The sequence below is a fragment of the Pteronotus mesoamericanus genome, unplaced genomic scaffold (assembly GCF_021234165.1).
Source record: "Pteronotus mesoamericanus isolate MK-2021 breed Mesoamerican mustached bat unplaced genomic scaffold, CSHL_Meso_final scaffold_85, whole genome shotgun sequence".
Taxonomy (NCBI): domain Eukaryota; kingdom Metazoa; phylum Chordata; class Mammalia; order Chiroptera; family Mormoopidae; genus Pteronotus; species Pteronotus mesoamericanus.
The window spans coordinates 24,829,819-24,844,940 of record NW_026555329.1 but is presented as its reverse complement, the minus strand read 5'-3'; the positions used below and the strand labels follow the sequence as shown (position 1 = coordinate 24,844,940).

Here is a 15,122-nt window from a genome sequence, read left to right as displayed (position 1 = left end):
GGCAAACACCAACTGAAATGTGTACGGCAACTGCTTTCCTGAGCAAGTGTGATTTGTCTTATGGCTGTTAAAGTTATCAAGTTGTTCTTATTATTGTAGGTTAACAAAATCTTGCTGTTTTTAAAGGTTCCTGTAACTTGAGGTTCAAATTTCTGGCACAATTTTATTAGTATTCACTTCTGAAGCTAATAAGGTACCATGGTTTTCTATGTTACTCTCATTGTAACACTAATAAAGTGACTTTCAATAAAAGATCAGTATTATTTTGATGCATAACTCCCTTTAATCCTATTTTTCTCCCTGGCCACTGCTTATCTTTCAGAAGCTTTGTGGGACTAATGCTGGGGGTTTTCTTTTCTGTTCCACACTGTCCAGGAGGGACCATGAGCATGGTAAGGAATACAGCGGTCCTTTAGTAAAGGCCGAGCACTTGATTTGTCGGACAACTTCCTCAGCGGGGTGGCAGGCAGGGTCTCCTGCATTTACCTACCTGCTTTGCCTCTTCTTGCACTTTCTTTCTTCCTGACCCTGTCAAGGACCAGCTTCCGTATCTGGACTGAGAGGCCACGCAGTGGTGCTCACTTACTGAGCTCACCTGTGTTGGACTCGAAAGCCACGGGCCTTGGCAGGTTCAGGTTAGGCTCAGGAGCTCAGTGACTGAAACAGTTCCACCTGGCCAGTTCATGGTCTCCCGAGCAGTCATTCCACCCCTCAGTCTTTACCCTGGCACTTGCCCTTCCTTCCCTTGCCTTTAGCTCTTAGTCTGCTGAAGAAAAAAGTAGTTATATGTGAGAAAAATAGAAGTCATCGATAAAGGGCTTGTACATTTATTATGAGCAAAAAAATTCATGATTACATAGAGCTCCATTTCTTGTATTTGTAATATTTTAGGCATATATAATTGCTCGCTAAGATGAACACTGAAACGAACACACTCAGCTGAGTGAAAGCCAAGTCCAGGTCAGGAAGAGCAGAAGTTTTAGCTTACACACCACCTCATGGGCGGAAGGCCCCACCTGGAACCACACGTGCAAGTGGAGCCTAAACTCCACTTTGGCTCAGCAGGGGAGACTGCTGTGTGCCAGCTGTCCCCAGGGAAGCACCAGGCCTCTTGTAGCCACATCCTATGGAAGTGCTTGACAAGAGTGATAAGTACTTCATGACTCATGAATCTCTTGAAGCACAAGGCTAAAGCACACATCTGTAAAATTAAATTAAATAGTGACTCGGGGTGACTTGAACTTAATTCTCCAAATAATTGCAGTATTCAGGTTTGACCTCACAGTTTTACCATGCTTTAAGAAAAAACAGACGAAGAAACAGGTGTAAAGTGGGTGAGGTTGCACTGGAAGCCTATAGTGAATGAAACACAGAACCCAGCATAAAATAGAAATAAGGCAACACGAGATTCACTTGTAATGAAGACTTTGGTGTAATTAAAGAAGGGATATATACATCAAATCCCTCAAGGGGAGAGAAGCTCTCTAACTGCAGAGACATGCTCAAGATTAGGCTCCAGGCTTTCAGAAACAGCAAAAGGAGAAGTGGAGGAGGTAAGACTTGTTACAAGGTATCAATAATTGAAACTGAATTGAGTATTTCTAGAGACATAGTTTTGGAATACTTTGGCACTTAACCAAAAGCAAATTCAGAACCATGACTGAAGCAGCACACCTTGGGACTTACCAAGGCAGTCGGATGGCTCAGGTACGGCCCAAAACCCTGAGTCAGCAAGGGTCTTCTTCCGCACCACGTAGCCATCCAGAAAATGACCCTTCCCTTAAACCGTGACTTCCTCAGAGGAGCCTGGTGAAGTCGAAGCACAGAGCTGGGACTGAGGGGGTCCCTGCCTCCTGGTCCTCTGAGCCCTCCTTGACCCTTTTCTGGAAAGCCAAGCTTTGTGGCGTCAGACAATGTTAATCTAGAATGAACCTACACTCACTCCATATTACAGGATGGAGCAAAAGTAGGCTTATAGTTGTGTGTATGGAAAGATACAATAATAAATAATACAAGAATAAACTCATGTACTCACAACTGTAAGCCTACTTTTGCCCCACCGTATATAAAGCAGGCTGCATTCCATTGTAATATATAGCCAGGTGTGACTACGTGACATAAATACATAAATTAGGGTTACATAAATATGTATAAAATGAATGTTTTTAGCAATATTTGAAAAAATAACTAGTGAAGTGTGGCTAAAGATGCTTTGAAATGTTTTTATTTTCATTGGTTGACCTCAGAATGGTAGCCATCAGGTTGTGCCCTAAAATCAGAGAGGTATTCTGCCAGCAGGGAGAAAACAGACTAATTTCATTATTTTATCTGTTAAGCTCTCTTGCAAAAAGAACAAATTGGGCCCACTTTAAGAAACAGAAACATTATTGGCATTTATTATACCAACACATTTTTCATATTCAGATTTACCCCAGGAGGTTAAGAATTATCTCCTTTTCAAAGATGGGGAAACTGAGGCTCTGAGATTATCTAAAATGATCAAACCACATATATAGTTAGAGGCAGAGCCAGCATTAGAATCCAGATCTTACTTAAAAGCACATGGTTGAAATTTTTTTTTTTATAAAGACCTCCATTATAAATGCAATTCTTGCTTATCAGAGAACATTCTGAAAAGTAGCAGGAAGGATGAAAATGAGCTCATGAGCCTGACTCCCAGCGGCAGGCAGTCTCATGAACATTCTGGTGCACTCTTTCCAGACCTTTTGCTGTACTTTTTTAATGCATGAACGCATGGCATATCAAAATGGAAGCATCAGTAATAAAAAAAACTAACATTTGATTTTAAAAGGAAAGCACATTATAGAAAACCCAGAAAATACTGAAACATATCAAGGAATTTAAATCACCTAGAATTCTATTAGCCAAAATAATTATAGTTAAAATTTTCAAATAGTCCCTTAGTCTTTTTCTATTAATTTTCTTTTTTACATAGTTAAACCCGTCATGTACAAGGTTTTTAAGTATGGTTAATAAAGGTCTATGAGGATGATGACAAAGATCTTGGTGACAGTGTTTGCCACTCAAATTATTAAGTAGATTTTTGAAAGGCAGAAAATAATCACTCATGTTCCCGTCCATCTTTAAAGCCATCAGAACATCTGTAAGCCTTAAAGCCTATGTTAAATTTCCATTAAGGAAAACTCTGGCATGGATTACCATGGTCTTTTTCACATCCAAGTAGGTCTAAACCATTTTACAAGATAAGAATACTCCACACATCAAGCTTTCAGTACCATGCAAAAGCCCTTGTAGGAGAGGAATGACAACAGCTGTAGTCTGATGAAAAGGTTTTAGTGCCCTACACATTTCGCATACTTAAAATTACATAAATCAGGTTTAGCAAGAAAATAAGGCATATGACAATGGCTTAAGGAAATTCTAAACAGTGTAACAGAACTGATCTTGTATTAATACAATTCCAGCCTTTATTATCTAAACTGAAAACAAAATTTTCGGATGTACATAAAGTAATGCACCTTTACAACAACGGCTAAGGAAAAGCAGCGACGCACGTTTCCGCGTGTTCCTGCAGGCAGGGAGTAAGAGCGAGGCGAACTGCCGCTGGAATGTCGGTTCCGTTCACATGGCTTCCTCCTGGTTTAAATACTCATGACGCACTGAATGAACTGAAAGAGAGGGAAGTCAGCGAGCGTCATACTGCGGATCTCTTAAACTCAATACACCCTAACTTATTTTTTAGGCAACTTACATTTTCGTATTCTAATTTGAATTATGGATTTCAAAAAATCCTTGATAAAATAAGAGTAAATGACATATGAAAAGGTTCTTTTTTTTTTTCTTTTTTTTTGAGGAAAGCAGTCTAATATAAAATCCACTGGGTTCCTCACATCGAAACTCACAAGCAGCAGCAGATCTTACTCCCATGGATAAAGAATGATTTAAATTCTAAATAACATCTAAGACTCTAGAAATGGGCATGGTCAAAAGTACCTACTCAAAACAGAAATAACTGTTGAGTTTATACGTTTGTCCCACAGAGGCTTCCGAACTACACAGGATTACTCCGTTACTCTAACGAAGCTCCTTTAAACAGTTTATTCCTTTACAATCTGCTTAATTAAATCATAGCACGCAAGTATATATGTGCACAGAAACAGAATACCTGACCCTTCTACAATTCAGAAATCCTAGTTTAGAAGCACCAGTATGTGATGTGAAATATTTCCTTGCTTCCCTACTAAACACACACCAGATAGACTGTTTTTTCTTATCAACTGTCTTCACTATTCTAACCCCAGGAAGCACTTGCTAATCCTCGCAGCATTCCTGCCAGACCAAGCCGCTATGTCCCTATTTCAGGGAAGAGGGAACTAGGGATCACAAAGTTTGGGTTTTCCTTAAGTGGCCTCAGATCGCACTCTCCACTCCACAGGCTGACTCTACATCTTTGGAACCAGTGATGAAACTGTCACCTGAGAAGTTGCACACTAAAGAGAACACATCTTTATGCAGAAAAAATAAACGTATTTGCACACAAGCCTTTTAAAAGTATACTCATCACTGCAGCAGCTGCTAAGCAGAATACATGTGCATCTTTGTATTTTAAATGGAGAAACAATACATTTGTAAATGTAGTGAATGAATTTAGTATATTCACTTATCAGAGTGATTCTATTCTAAAGGTAATTTAAAAAAAAAAAAGCAATGGCTTTAAAGCAAAAAAATGGAAAAACAACTAAACATCTCCCTAGCTTTGTTAAGTATATCCAGCTAATGCCATCAAAGGTGGCCCTTGGTTACGTTCACACTGTGACATGGCCTAATCCTACCTCATTTAGTGTTGCTGTTTAGAAATACATTGTTTTAAATTGTGACTTAAGTTTGCACCCAATGTCCTCAGTGAAGGACACGGGTGTGTCAAATACAGTTTTAAGCTGTTAAAGTTATTGCTCGGTGACTGAGATGATGGCAGAAACAGATACATGTGCACAATGTTTTTCAAGGACATTTCTGACTGAAGTCTCGCAATAGCCCAGTGAAGAAGGTATTACTACTTCCTCTTCCCTCAAGCAGTCTTGGAGCAATAAAGAAACCTGCCTGAGTAACTCAGCTAACGAGTGGGACAATCTGGTCTTTGACTCAGGTCTTTTAATGCAAAGAGTGGTCGATGTATGAGTAAGAATAATAAATGAAATTAATAAATTTTTAATGGTAACTCCTTCTGATTATCGAAGCCTGAATTCCTCTGGTGAGATGCTCTTAAGAGTTAACTCTAAAAGGGATGCCCGTTTGGTGTACATCTTATTCATCTACTCAGTTCTGAACTGACTGAGACTTACATCATCATACGGGAAATTCACAACACCTTGCTGACCAGAGTCCCGTCTTCGAAAGTTGTCTGTAAAACACGACAGTAAAATTTGTGGGTTTTTTTTTTTTAAATCTTATATGAACTCACAATAGTTAAGTGTTTTGGCTTTGGGTTCACAATGCAGTAACATTTAAGTTATACAACCAGCCAACATAATCAAACTAAGCAGAGAAGCCAGCTATATGAATATCAATAGAAATAATATACAATGAAGTAATACAGTGTGCAGAACCTGGCTGTCTTTTTCAACGTGGAGCTGGAAGAAGGAAGAAAATACCCCAAAGTCAGTAAAAACGGTGCACCTTCTGAGGCCATTACTTTTGATGAAAGCAGAGAATTGCAAACTTCTTAATATCCTATTGTTTAGAGTGGGGTCTCTACTATGAAAAATTGGCTGTGACAAAATATTCCACTCATTTGAGTTCTGCCCTACTGAAAAGGATTTACTTTAGTAAAAAAAACCTGCACACTAATTTTTGTTAGGATGAGTAAAAATTATAAAACCCAATATTAAAAAGAGTGAAAATAAGAGGAATGGAACAGGAAAAGATATGAAAAAAGAATAGAGGGAGTAGAAAAGTATAGTGATTACTGATATCTCATCATTTAAGAAATAGACCTGTAACAGATGACCACTCTTTTAAATTACTTTCCATCAGGGAGAAATAGGAAAGAGAGCCACAAATGAGTAATTTCACTCTTTTCAAATATTTCAAATACTAGGGAGAAATTACAGAATAATGCTCATACTCTGATCAATAATTTGTTATGTTTTGGAACATTTCAGTAAAATGTAGTTAGGATTGTCTTAAGGGCAGATCATGTACAAATCTAAAAAGATTTCTGAAAAAAAATTATTCTGCGAGGTAAGTTTAATGGCACTGGATAAAAAGACACAAGTTAAAAAGAAAAAAAAGACTAGGACAATAGAAGTTCAGAAGTGCTGAGAAATAAAATGCCATGAAAACGTGTGTCCTCTTGGCCTGGGGTGACACCACCGCAAGGAGCCCACCTGTCAGAGCTCGCAGCTTGACGCAGCAGGAGATGTAGTCGTCAAAGGTGATCTTTCCGTTGGTGCTGTATCGTTTTGCAATTGAATTCACGGCCTGGGGACTCAACCGAAATCCTGAAAGGACGAAAAATCATCCAGCCAAAAAAAAGTTCAAGGACTACAGAAAGATCGTTAGAAATAATCAAGCACGATTTTTGAACACTGGTAGTATTTCTTTGAATTGTGAACACGCAATACTTCTAGAACACAGAAACCGCTTTCATGCAGCACTTAGTTTTAGAAATTAAAAAAAAAAACAACCAACCCCTGCACCTCCCCACACACACCCATTGCCGTCAGGGCCTTCTGCAGCTCTTGAGGGTCTATGGTTCCACTTCTATCGCTGTCAAAACTGAGGAAGTGTTGCCTCCAGCCGTTCAGTACAGACCAGAGTTCTTTAAATTCACTGAAACCCATCGTGCCTGACAGATCTCTCTGAATTGTAATTAAGGATTGTGGCCATTTTTGTTGCGGGGAGCAACACTTTCTAATGATTAAGTCAAAAATCAAAGGTGAGGGAATTTAATGTTCTTTCTGCTGAAAAGGTTAAAAATGTTACACGTTCTTGTTGGTATAATAAAAAGACAGGCTAACGATATAGTAAACATGGCCTATGAGGAAAGAGCTCTGAGAACATCTTTTCATTGTGGGGGGAAAAGATGATCTATGTGATGTGATTACAAGGACTGACATGGCCATCGTGAGCCTCGGGCAGAAAGCTCCCTGTTACTGGAAGGGGCGGCACCTTCTGGGCGTCCCTTCCGGGCTAGGCTGCCGGTCTGTCCTGGGGCGCTCCAGGCCCTAATACTGCCTTGGTAGCCCTCCCAGACCAGGGTTTTCACCTTTGAAAAGGAGGTGGGACGGAAGGAGTTGTGGGGTCAGCACTTGTTAACCTGAGGCCCACAACTATGCTGTGAAAATGCCCCTGCGTGAAGGTCCGGGGTGACCTACACAGAGACATCCCTGTCAAAGCAAACAAGCTCCATGCCCACTCGAGCCTTGAGCGGTCCTCCTTGGATGCTTCCTTAAATTCTTGAACAACCAACATTCTACTTACTAAGCTTCCTTCCTTTTTCCAAATTCTATCTCAAAAGCTAATGGTTTGGGAAGAATTTTTTGGTCATTTGTCATTGTGTTTCCCATGTATTAATTCTTAGATGAATTCCTTGAGGGAGGATTTTTCTTTTTTGGACAAGAAAAAAATAAACAGCAATGAAGGTAAAGGATACATCCAGCATTGAAACCATAAGCCGACAAGTCTCCAGGTTAAAAGCTGTTAAATCAAGAAAAGTACATACATATCAATATAATTTAAAAAATTCACATTACATTAGAAACCTTCAAATTAATTAGAACTATGATTTATACACTTGCATTTTTATATGCTATTCAATCTATGTGGAACTAAATTATATGGAGCTTTAAAGCAGATTTTTACATGTAGGATTCCTTCTGGAACCCAAATTTGATTTTAACAACTTTATAGTAACCTTTTATAAAAGCATTGCATAGTACTGTTACAATAATATTTTTTAGGTATGATTATGGTTTTGAAGTTGGGGAAAAAGGTGTCTTTATCTTTTAGAAAAGTATACAGTGAAGTTACTTGTAGGTGAAATGACTTATGAAATCTGGAATTTGCTTCAGAAGAAGGGGGCAGGTTCATAGATGAAACAAGAATGGCAACACAGTGATAAACTGTTGAAGCTGAGGGATGGGTACACAGAAGTTCATTGTATAATTATCTGTATTCTTGGATAGGCCTAAAGCTTTCTATCACATTGTCTTTTAAAAATGTATTTCTTACCTTTGAAACTGTAACATAGTAAGTTCAAGTCACCATAATGAACTGCATCATACTGCATACACCACAGTGAGTAGGAAGGTAGGGGTGCTTTGTTGCTACTCTTAGTTGACTACAACTGGGGAGAAATAGGATTGTCTAATCATATTTTTCTTTCTTTTCCCTTTAATGTCAGGCACTGAACAGTAACCTCCTACCTAAAATATCCTGACTCCTTTTCATGCACCATAAGCTCTTACATGAAACTAGATAAATGCGCTTGCTAGAATTGTGCTAAATAAGTGCTCTGGGTAGGATGCAGTGAGGACTTTGAGGCTTCTTCCTAGTAAGAAGTACTTCGTAGAAGCGGCAGCATTTAAGCCAAACCTTGAATGACAGAAAGGTGGGGGACATTTGGTGACAGCCAAATAGAGCTAGGGGCCAACATAAGCCAAGGGAAGCAGGAAAGTCAGGGCAGGCAAAGGAAGTGGGAGGAAGCGGGTATCTTTCAATAAGGCTACGTTAGAGGATCTTGAATTCCTGATAAACCCATTTAGCTTTTATTTTAGAGGCATCATGGAGCTACTCAAGATTTTTAGAGGACAGTGACAAGTTCGAGCTGTTTTTCAGGGACAACAGAAATCTGGTCATGTTTTGCGAGGGTTCTTTAAAAGGGAGTGAATGCAACGGGCAGTGAACCGAAGTGACCAACAGATAAGCCGCCATTCCAGACAGTTCACAGGACCAGAATGCTGACATCTCATAAGCTTGGGCGAGGACACTGTTGCTTAAAATTCCTTGATTTCCCACCAGAAAAAGCTTTCATTAATACTAACTCTATTTTAAAAATTTCAAAATGATCTTTACTCTACTTTTACCTTTACTCTCTTCCTCCGATTCATTTCACTAGAATGCCTCAAACACCTCTTCTTCTAGTAGAAATCCACAACGTGGCAGACCTAGCAGGGAAGCCCTCTCCCAGGTTGTTTTTCTCAATGGCACCAGAGGAACAACTACACTCAAGGGAAAAGGAGGAACTGAATTAAAGTCTTATAGACCAGAGCAACTGTCCTCGTCAACTCCACCTCTGGTCTGGCCGCTTCCTTTTCAACAGGTTAAAAAGGTGTCTGTAGGTGCTGGGCTGGGGTATACCGCCAGGCCCTGTCTCTGCTGTTTTAGTTTGGAAGCTGGGTTTAAAAGGCCCATGAATGTACCTGTATTACAAAACTCAGTCCAACACCTCTCAAGCAGGTGGTTTTGTGGTTCAGTACAGCCACCAACACCAGACGAAGTAAACAAATGAATTCAGTCACGTGATCCTGATGATCGGGAAATGTCTTCTCCGAAGCTCAATGATCGAAGGCCGCATGAAGCATGGCCTTCTCAACAGAAATTTTTAAAGCGATTGTTCTCCAGGGATATACAAGCCACTTTGTCAGTCAGATTTTAACACCTACCACCCCTCTCCTACTGAGAGGGTGTAGGATAATAGCATACGTCGTACCATAGCTCCGTTTTGTGAACCTGTTATTAGACTTTGTTCACTAGACCCAGTGGCTTGAGGTTAACAATTAACAATTTAAATGTATTGCCTACAATTAAAAAATCCCATAGTCTACAAAGTGCTTCTTCTGTTTAGGTCAAGATTAAATGACGGAAATGCAAAAGGTTCCTATTTTGTATTAATTCCTCCCAACTAGTGAACATTAATAGGGTAATGAAATTACATAACACAAAGGATAAAAATAGAAATGCAAGTAGTTTAAAAAGAGCCAGCTAGTCAACAAGCCATGTCAAACAATAAAAAAAAGAAACTATAAATCCTCAGGTGTGAATTTCTGTTTGAGCATTTTAATCCACAGTTTACCAGGAGGGGCTTCAATGTGATGTCCTGCCCAATTAACAACTGGCAAAAGACGTAGGCTGCTAAACACCTTAGTTAAGACACTATTGTCCAAGCTGCATATCTGTCATGGTCAAGATCTGATTTGAAAAGAGGCGTGTGGTCTGCGCGTGGGGGTGATGAGAAGCCCCCAGATGGGGCGCAGCATCTTGCAATGGTTCTCTATCTGCAGCTCTTGCAGCAGAGCCCCAAGGGCAGGAAGTGGTGTAAGTACTAAATTGTAAAGCAGCAGATCCTGTCTGAGGATCTGAGGAACTGGGGAGGAGGGGGCAAGGGGGACTAGTGTAGAGAATTTAGAAATTAGGAGGGAAGGTCCTACTTAGCCCGAAGGCTTTCTCTGAGCTGGGAGGAAGAAAGAAAGAGGGAGGACCTGGGGGGTGTCATGGCAAGCATTCACGGTGCCACCTGCGGGCTGCAGAGCCAGCGCCTTGGGGACGGGGGTGGACGACAGGACCAGCCACCAGAACCAGGGGTGCAGGCAGGCTACTCAGGGACCAAGTGCCCGAGACCAGCAACTCAAAGCCCTTGGGGCCACCAGGCTAGGGACAAAGTAAGCTCTTAGCAAACAGCAGTAAATGTTGGCTATTGTGAACGCAGTGGAAAAAAGGACTATGTAATAAACCTCACAAGCTATTGGGGGCAGGCCTGACATTCTCAGTGGCCCAAAATAACCACAGAGGATGGTCTGATTGATCCTAAATTCCTAACGCGGCAGGTCAAAGTGCGTAGCCATGACCCATGCATATATCTTCCTTAGCAAAGGTCAGTCTTTGCCTTGCGGGAGCCCTGTCCATTGTTATGCATCCAGGGTTACTCAGAAGCCAGAGCAGGAGACCACAGGAGCCCTCACTGTTACCTTATTCCCCACGTACCAGCTCTGCCGCGCTGTCACTGTTAATTATTAACTGTCCTGTACCCACCAATGTCCAATTACAGGCTTTTCCACTTTGCCTTTTATCTAATCCTAGAGATTTCCCTACTTTGCTTCCTCCAGCCTCCTTAACCGCCCACCAATGGTGGCGTGTACCTTCCTTGTGTTTTCTCCCTTGATTCAAAATACCTAAGAGGAACTCCCCCATGTTCTGCCATTCTCCAGAGCATTTTCACTGCCCCTTGAGATTTTGCTTTCGGCATATCTTCAACATTTTGGCTTAAGGAAACTCTTCTAAAACTTTTCTATAGGTTGGACATTCTCCTGCCATTAAAGACACCTGACCTGGCAGATTTCATTTCAGCACCTTAGCCCGTCCTCCGTGAAGGAGGCCACGTAAGCTGTTTCTGTTTCGAATGGTTCCAGGTACATGGAACCCAAATCCAAGAAACCCATTAAGTTGGCAGGTAGTGTGGAATGATTTATTAAGAATGTTTTCAAATTCACATTTTGAAATAAACTGAATTTAGCTTTTGGAATTCTAAACGTTGAAGGCTGTAATCACGAGCAACAGCTACACTGTGAAAAGCAAGAGTACTTCCGGAGCAACTTCGAGGCTGTCAACTTACGTTTGTATCCCCCAGCAATGCCCGACTGTGTCAGGCACCTCTGCAATTCATCAGCATCTATTTGTCCATCCTTTTGAAAACACAGGAAGAGAAATCACAATAGTAATCTGTACCTTCTAGTTCTGTTTACTGTCAGTATTCAATGCAGCAGTAATAACCAAGAAAGTGAGTATTATCACGCATGAAACTTTTTTTAAAGGACTACATTTCAACAATAGGCATTCTTTTCTTCATTCTACTTCCAAAAATAATTTCATGATGAAAGAAAGAAATTGTTACATGCTCTTCTGCAAATGTATTATTAGGGCCATAAAATATGCATTTCTTAGTATCTAAGTGGGCATTCAATTTCAGACTCTATTTTAAGTATTACACAAGAATTAACAAAGTCAGAAAGCTGCTTACACCTATACTTCAGTATTACCAATATCTTTTCATCATTTCCTTTAAATTCCTGAATTACATTTGGCATAAATATCCTTCAGTGTAAGGTTCCTCTCTTAATAAAACACAAAGGTGAATTCAGTTTCTTCCACTGATACCTGATATGTTTTAATGAATGAATAAAACCAGTTTCTGTCCTGGACTACTCTTCTCTAACTCTGACTAGGAAAGTGTTAAAGTTAAGCATTTTCAAATAAAATAATTTATGCAGGGGCTTAAAATCTTATTCCTCTTTCTAGCTTTTTGGGAGGGGAAAGCAGGGCACACAGCTGACATCAGTAAATAAAAAACTTAGTTTGGAGAGAGACCGTCATGATCGCCTTTGTTTATGATGTGGTAAATGGTTTTTCAGATCACAGACTACACATACCTGGAAGATACATGTCCCCAAGTGCCTATTTATTGGTTGGCCTAGGTCAGAACTAGGTATATATTATTTATAGGGTTTTAAAAATAAAATACCTAATTTCTCAAGTCCCTAGGTATTTTAAGTTCTGAATGAGGAGTAGGGTCAATAATTTGAAAGACGAAGGATATGCTGACAGAGGCCAGGGCTGCTGAAAGGTAAGCAGGTGGGGTCACTTTCAGGCTGAAGGCGCAGGTGATCTAAGAATGTGAGTCTTGAGCTTTGCTGTGTCTTGTGGTTTCAAAGATACGGATCATTAACAGATTAAGCAGATACTTAAAGGGAAGCCCTTTCAGTTTCAGGCTCAATTTTCCATTCAGTTTCTCAAACTGCATTTCTTAGAGTGTTATTCTAAAAGGTGGTCTTAGGTTTTTATCCCAAATAGCCTATGGCATTTCCACATTAAGGTTGTGTTATTTCTAACTTTTGATCAAAACAAATCTAAGCTGAATGCATGTGAACAAACATCCCCTCCGGACACACAGGGGTTATATCAACAGCATACACAGTAACCTCCTGAGCTACGGGAGTGTCCTTCCTGAGGGTACACCGCCAGAAGTCGTACAATTCAGAATGTCAAGAAGTGAAGGATCTTAGGGAGCGGACCTTAATCATCTCTTTGGGTCAACAGGCCACAACACTGAGCAAGGACACAGAAGAGCGGACCTAGTAAAAGCACCTCCATCAAAAGAGAAACTGCTCACAAGATTAACTTCCTGATAGTAAGACGAGAGCAGTTAACTTTCTTATTTTGAAGCTGGTGGGTTACCATAAATACCTACTTCCTTAGGGGAGGTGGTTGATTAACAATCAAATTCAACCCAAAGAAAGCGTCCATTCAAATCTGGCAACAGACTTATTAGTACATGCCTTTAAGTTGTACGAAGTGTTCACCAGATCAGCAATTTCTTCTCTGGAAACCACCCTAGACTGACAAATTCAGTTCTAAAGATAACTGCCCACAGATCTTCAAAGGGTATTAATAATCCCCTATCCTGTTCAATCTGACCCTAGTTCAATCACAAATTTAGTTTTGAATTGAACTGACAATACTAGTAACACTTTGTCCTACTTTGCTCTGGATATTCAGAAAAAGTAACTGTCAATAAATTTCCTTTCTCTCTTTTTTTTCTTTTGGAGAAGTGACTCTTTTCCAGGGAAAAGGTCGTTTTTCTGGCCCCCATAACAAAGACTAATACAAATGTAGACTGCGGTGACTCTTTAATATTAAAGGGAAAGGCTAACCTGTCCAGCTACCGCAGCAAAGTAACCATACAGCGGATCCTGGGTTTGGCCAGGGAACGAAGGCCCTCCGGGAGCCCCTCCATACTGCAAAACAGAAAACACAAATTCAGCTTCATTCTGCTGAACCAAGTTTCGTTCTTTAACCGCGGCGCGTCTTTTTGCAAAGCCAGGTGTTCACCTCCCCACCACTGGACACACTCTAACTGCAGTCCCTCTGCCCCTTCCTTTCATTCTCACTCCAGTAAAATTTAAAAACGAGAGGCTTGGACCAAAATGAAAAGTCCTGACGGTGACATCTGCGTTAAGTGACGCAACTTAAAACCCCCTGTTAACCTTCAGGTTACTGAGGTAAATGGAAGCCAGGCAAGCAGTTTTAAGACCAATCTTAAATTTTTTTATAGGGTTTTATGGTAGTTTCAAAGAGTTTTGGGGCAGGTGTCGCCAGGGAAGGGTAAGGTGTGTCTGGTTTGGGCTATTGGCCGCGAGGGAACATCCTGTCTTGGAAACAAACACTTCCCACGACCACGCGCATCCCGGGCGCGGGCGAGGGGGCCTTTCTCCCGGAAGACTTTTACTCTGGCGGTCTTCCGCTGACCTTTTTCTCTCACTTTCAAAGGGAGAAGTAGATCTCTGGACCATTGTAGATAAAATCGCTGTTGCTCTTAGAACAACCACAGAGGGAGGGGGAGGAAGCCAAGACTCAATTAGCACAATTTCACACCAGGTATTCGAGAGTCACTGGGTGGGCTTCCGGGGTCCCAGTCCACTAGTGGGGAGGCAGAGGGGACACACAGAAGGAGGGAGCCAAAGAAAGGCCGAAAGATCCAGGGCAGGGAGAAGCCGGAGGCGGGAGGCGCCCGGGGAGCCGCCTTAGCAAAGTCACCAAGTGTGTTCTCTAGGCGTCCCGGGTGCCCACGGGTCCCGTCTGGGCCGCGAGCCCGCGCGGGCTGCACTTACCCCACCTGGGTAGTACCCGCCGCCGGCGCCTGGGTGCCCGGGATAAGCCATGGTGCAGACTGCGCGGGCACCGCCCTGCGCGCCCCACCTCACCGCCCGCGGGGCCGCCGGGATCGCACCAAGCGGACCTGCGGGGGACGCGCCCCGGGGCGCCGCCCGCTCGGGTCTCCGCTGCGTCCTCGGCCCCCAGCCTGTGTCCAACCCCGCCTTTATGTTTCACGTTCCCAGGTCGTGTATCATCCAAGGTCCGGTAAGTGGCTCAAGATCTGCGAATTACTTCACACCAAGGATATTCCTCCCCTCGAAATAAATGGTACATTCCAATGTCTACACTGAGCTCTGGGGATTTTTTTTCTTCCTGTTTGACGGTTTTTCAGACTTTTTTACTTTCAACAACTTAATTGGACCGGGCTGACCGGCTCTAAGCAGAGTGTAGTATTCCGGGAGGGTCTGAATCGGTAGGGCCGCTCTTCGGTG

General features: G+C 41.7%; 1 protein-coding gene across 1 annotated transcript; it reads right to left on the bottom strand.

Moving 5' to 3' along the window:
* Positions 1–680: 680 nt before the first annotated feature.
* On the bottom strand, positions 681–14,740 carry SRI (sorcin). The gene is made up of 8 exons (XM_054563832.1): positions 14,646–14,740; positions 13,689–13,772; positions 11,594–11,663; positions 7,637–7,680; positions 6,695–6,842; positions 6,369–6,482; positions 5,325–5,383; positions 681–3,650 (listed from the first exon to the last, which is right to left on the bottom strand). The coding sequence occupies exons 1-8, from the start codon at positions 14,694–14,696 to the stop codon at positions 3,624–3,626; spliced, it is 597 nt and encodes a 198-aa protein (XP_054419807.1). The 5' UTR covers positions 14,697–14,740; the 3' UTR covers positions 681–3,623.
* Between the last annotated feature and the right edge of the window lie 382 nt (positions 14,741–15,122).

Excerpts from the sequence above, each read along its gene's own strand:
- SRI (XM_054563832.1), bottom strand. The coding sequence starts at position 14,696 with ATGGCTTATCCCGGGCACCCAGGCGCCGGCGGCGGGTACTACCCAGGT. Across the intron at positions 7,681-11,593 it reads CATTGCTGGGGGATACAAAC|CTTTTAACCTGGAGACTTGT; the intron begins GTAAGTTGACAG and ends TTGATTTAACAG. Across the intron at positions 5,384-6,368 it reads CAAGCTGCGAGCTCTGACAG|ACAACTTTCGAAGACGGGAC; the intron begins GTGGGCTCCTTG and ends CGTGTTTTACAG.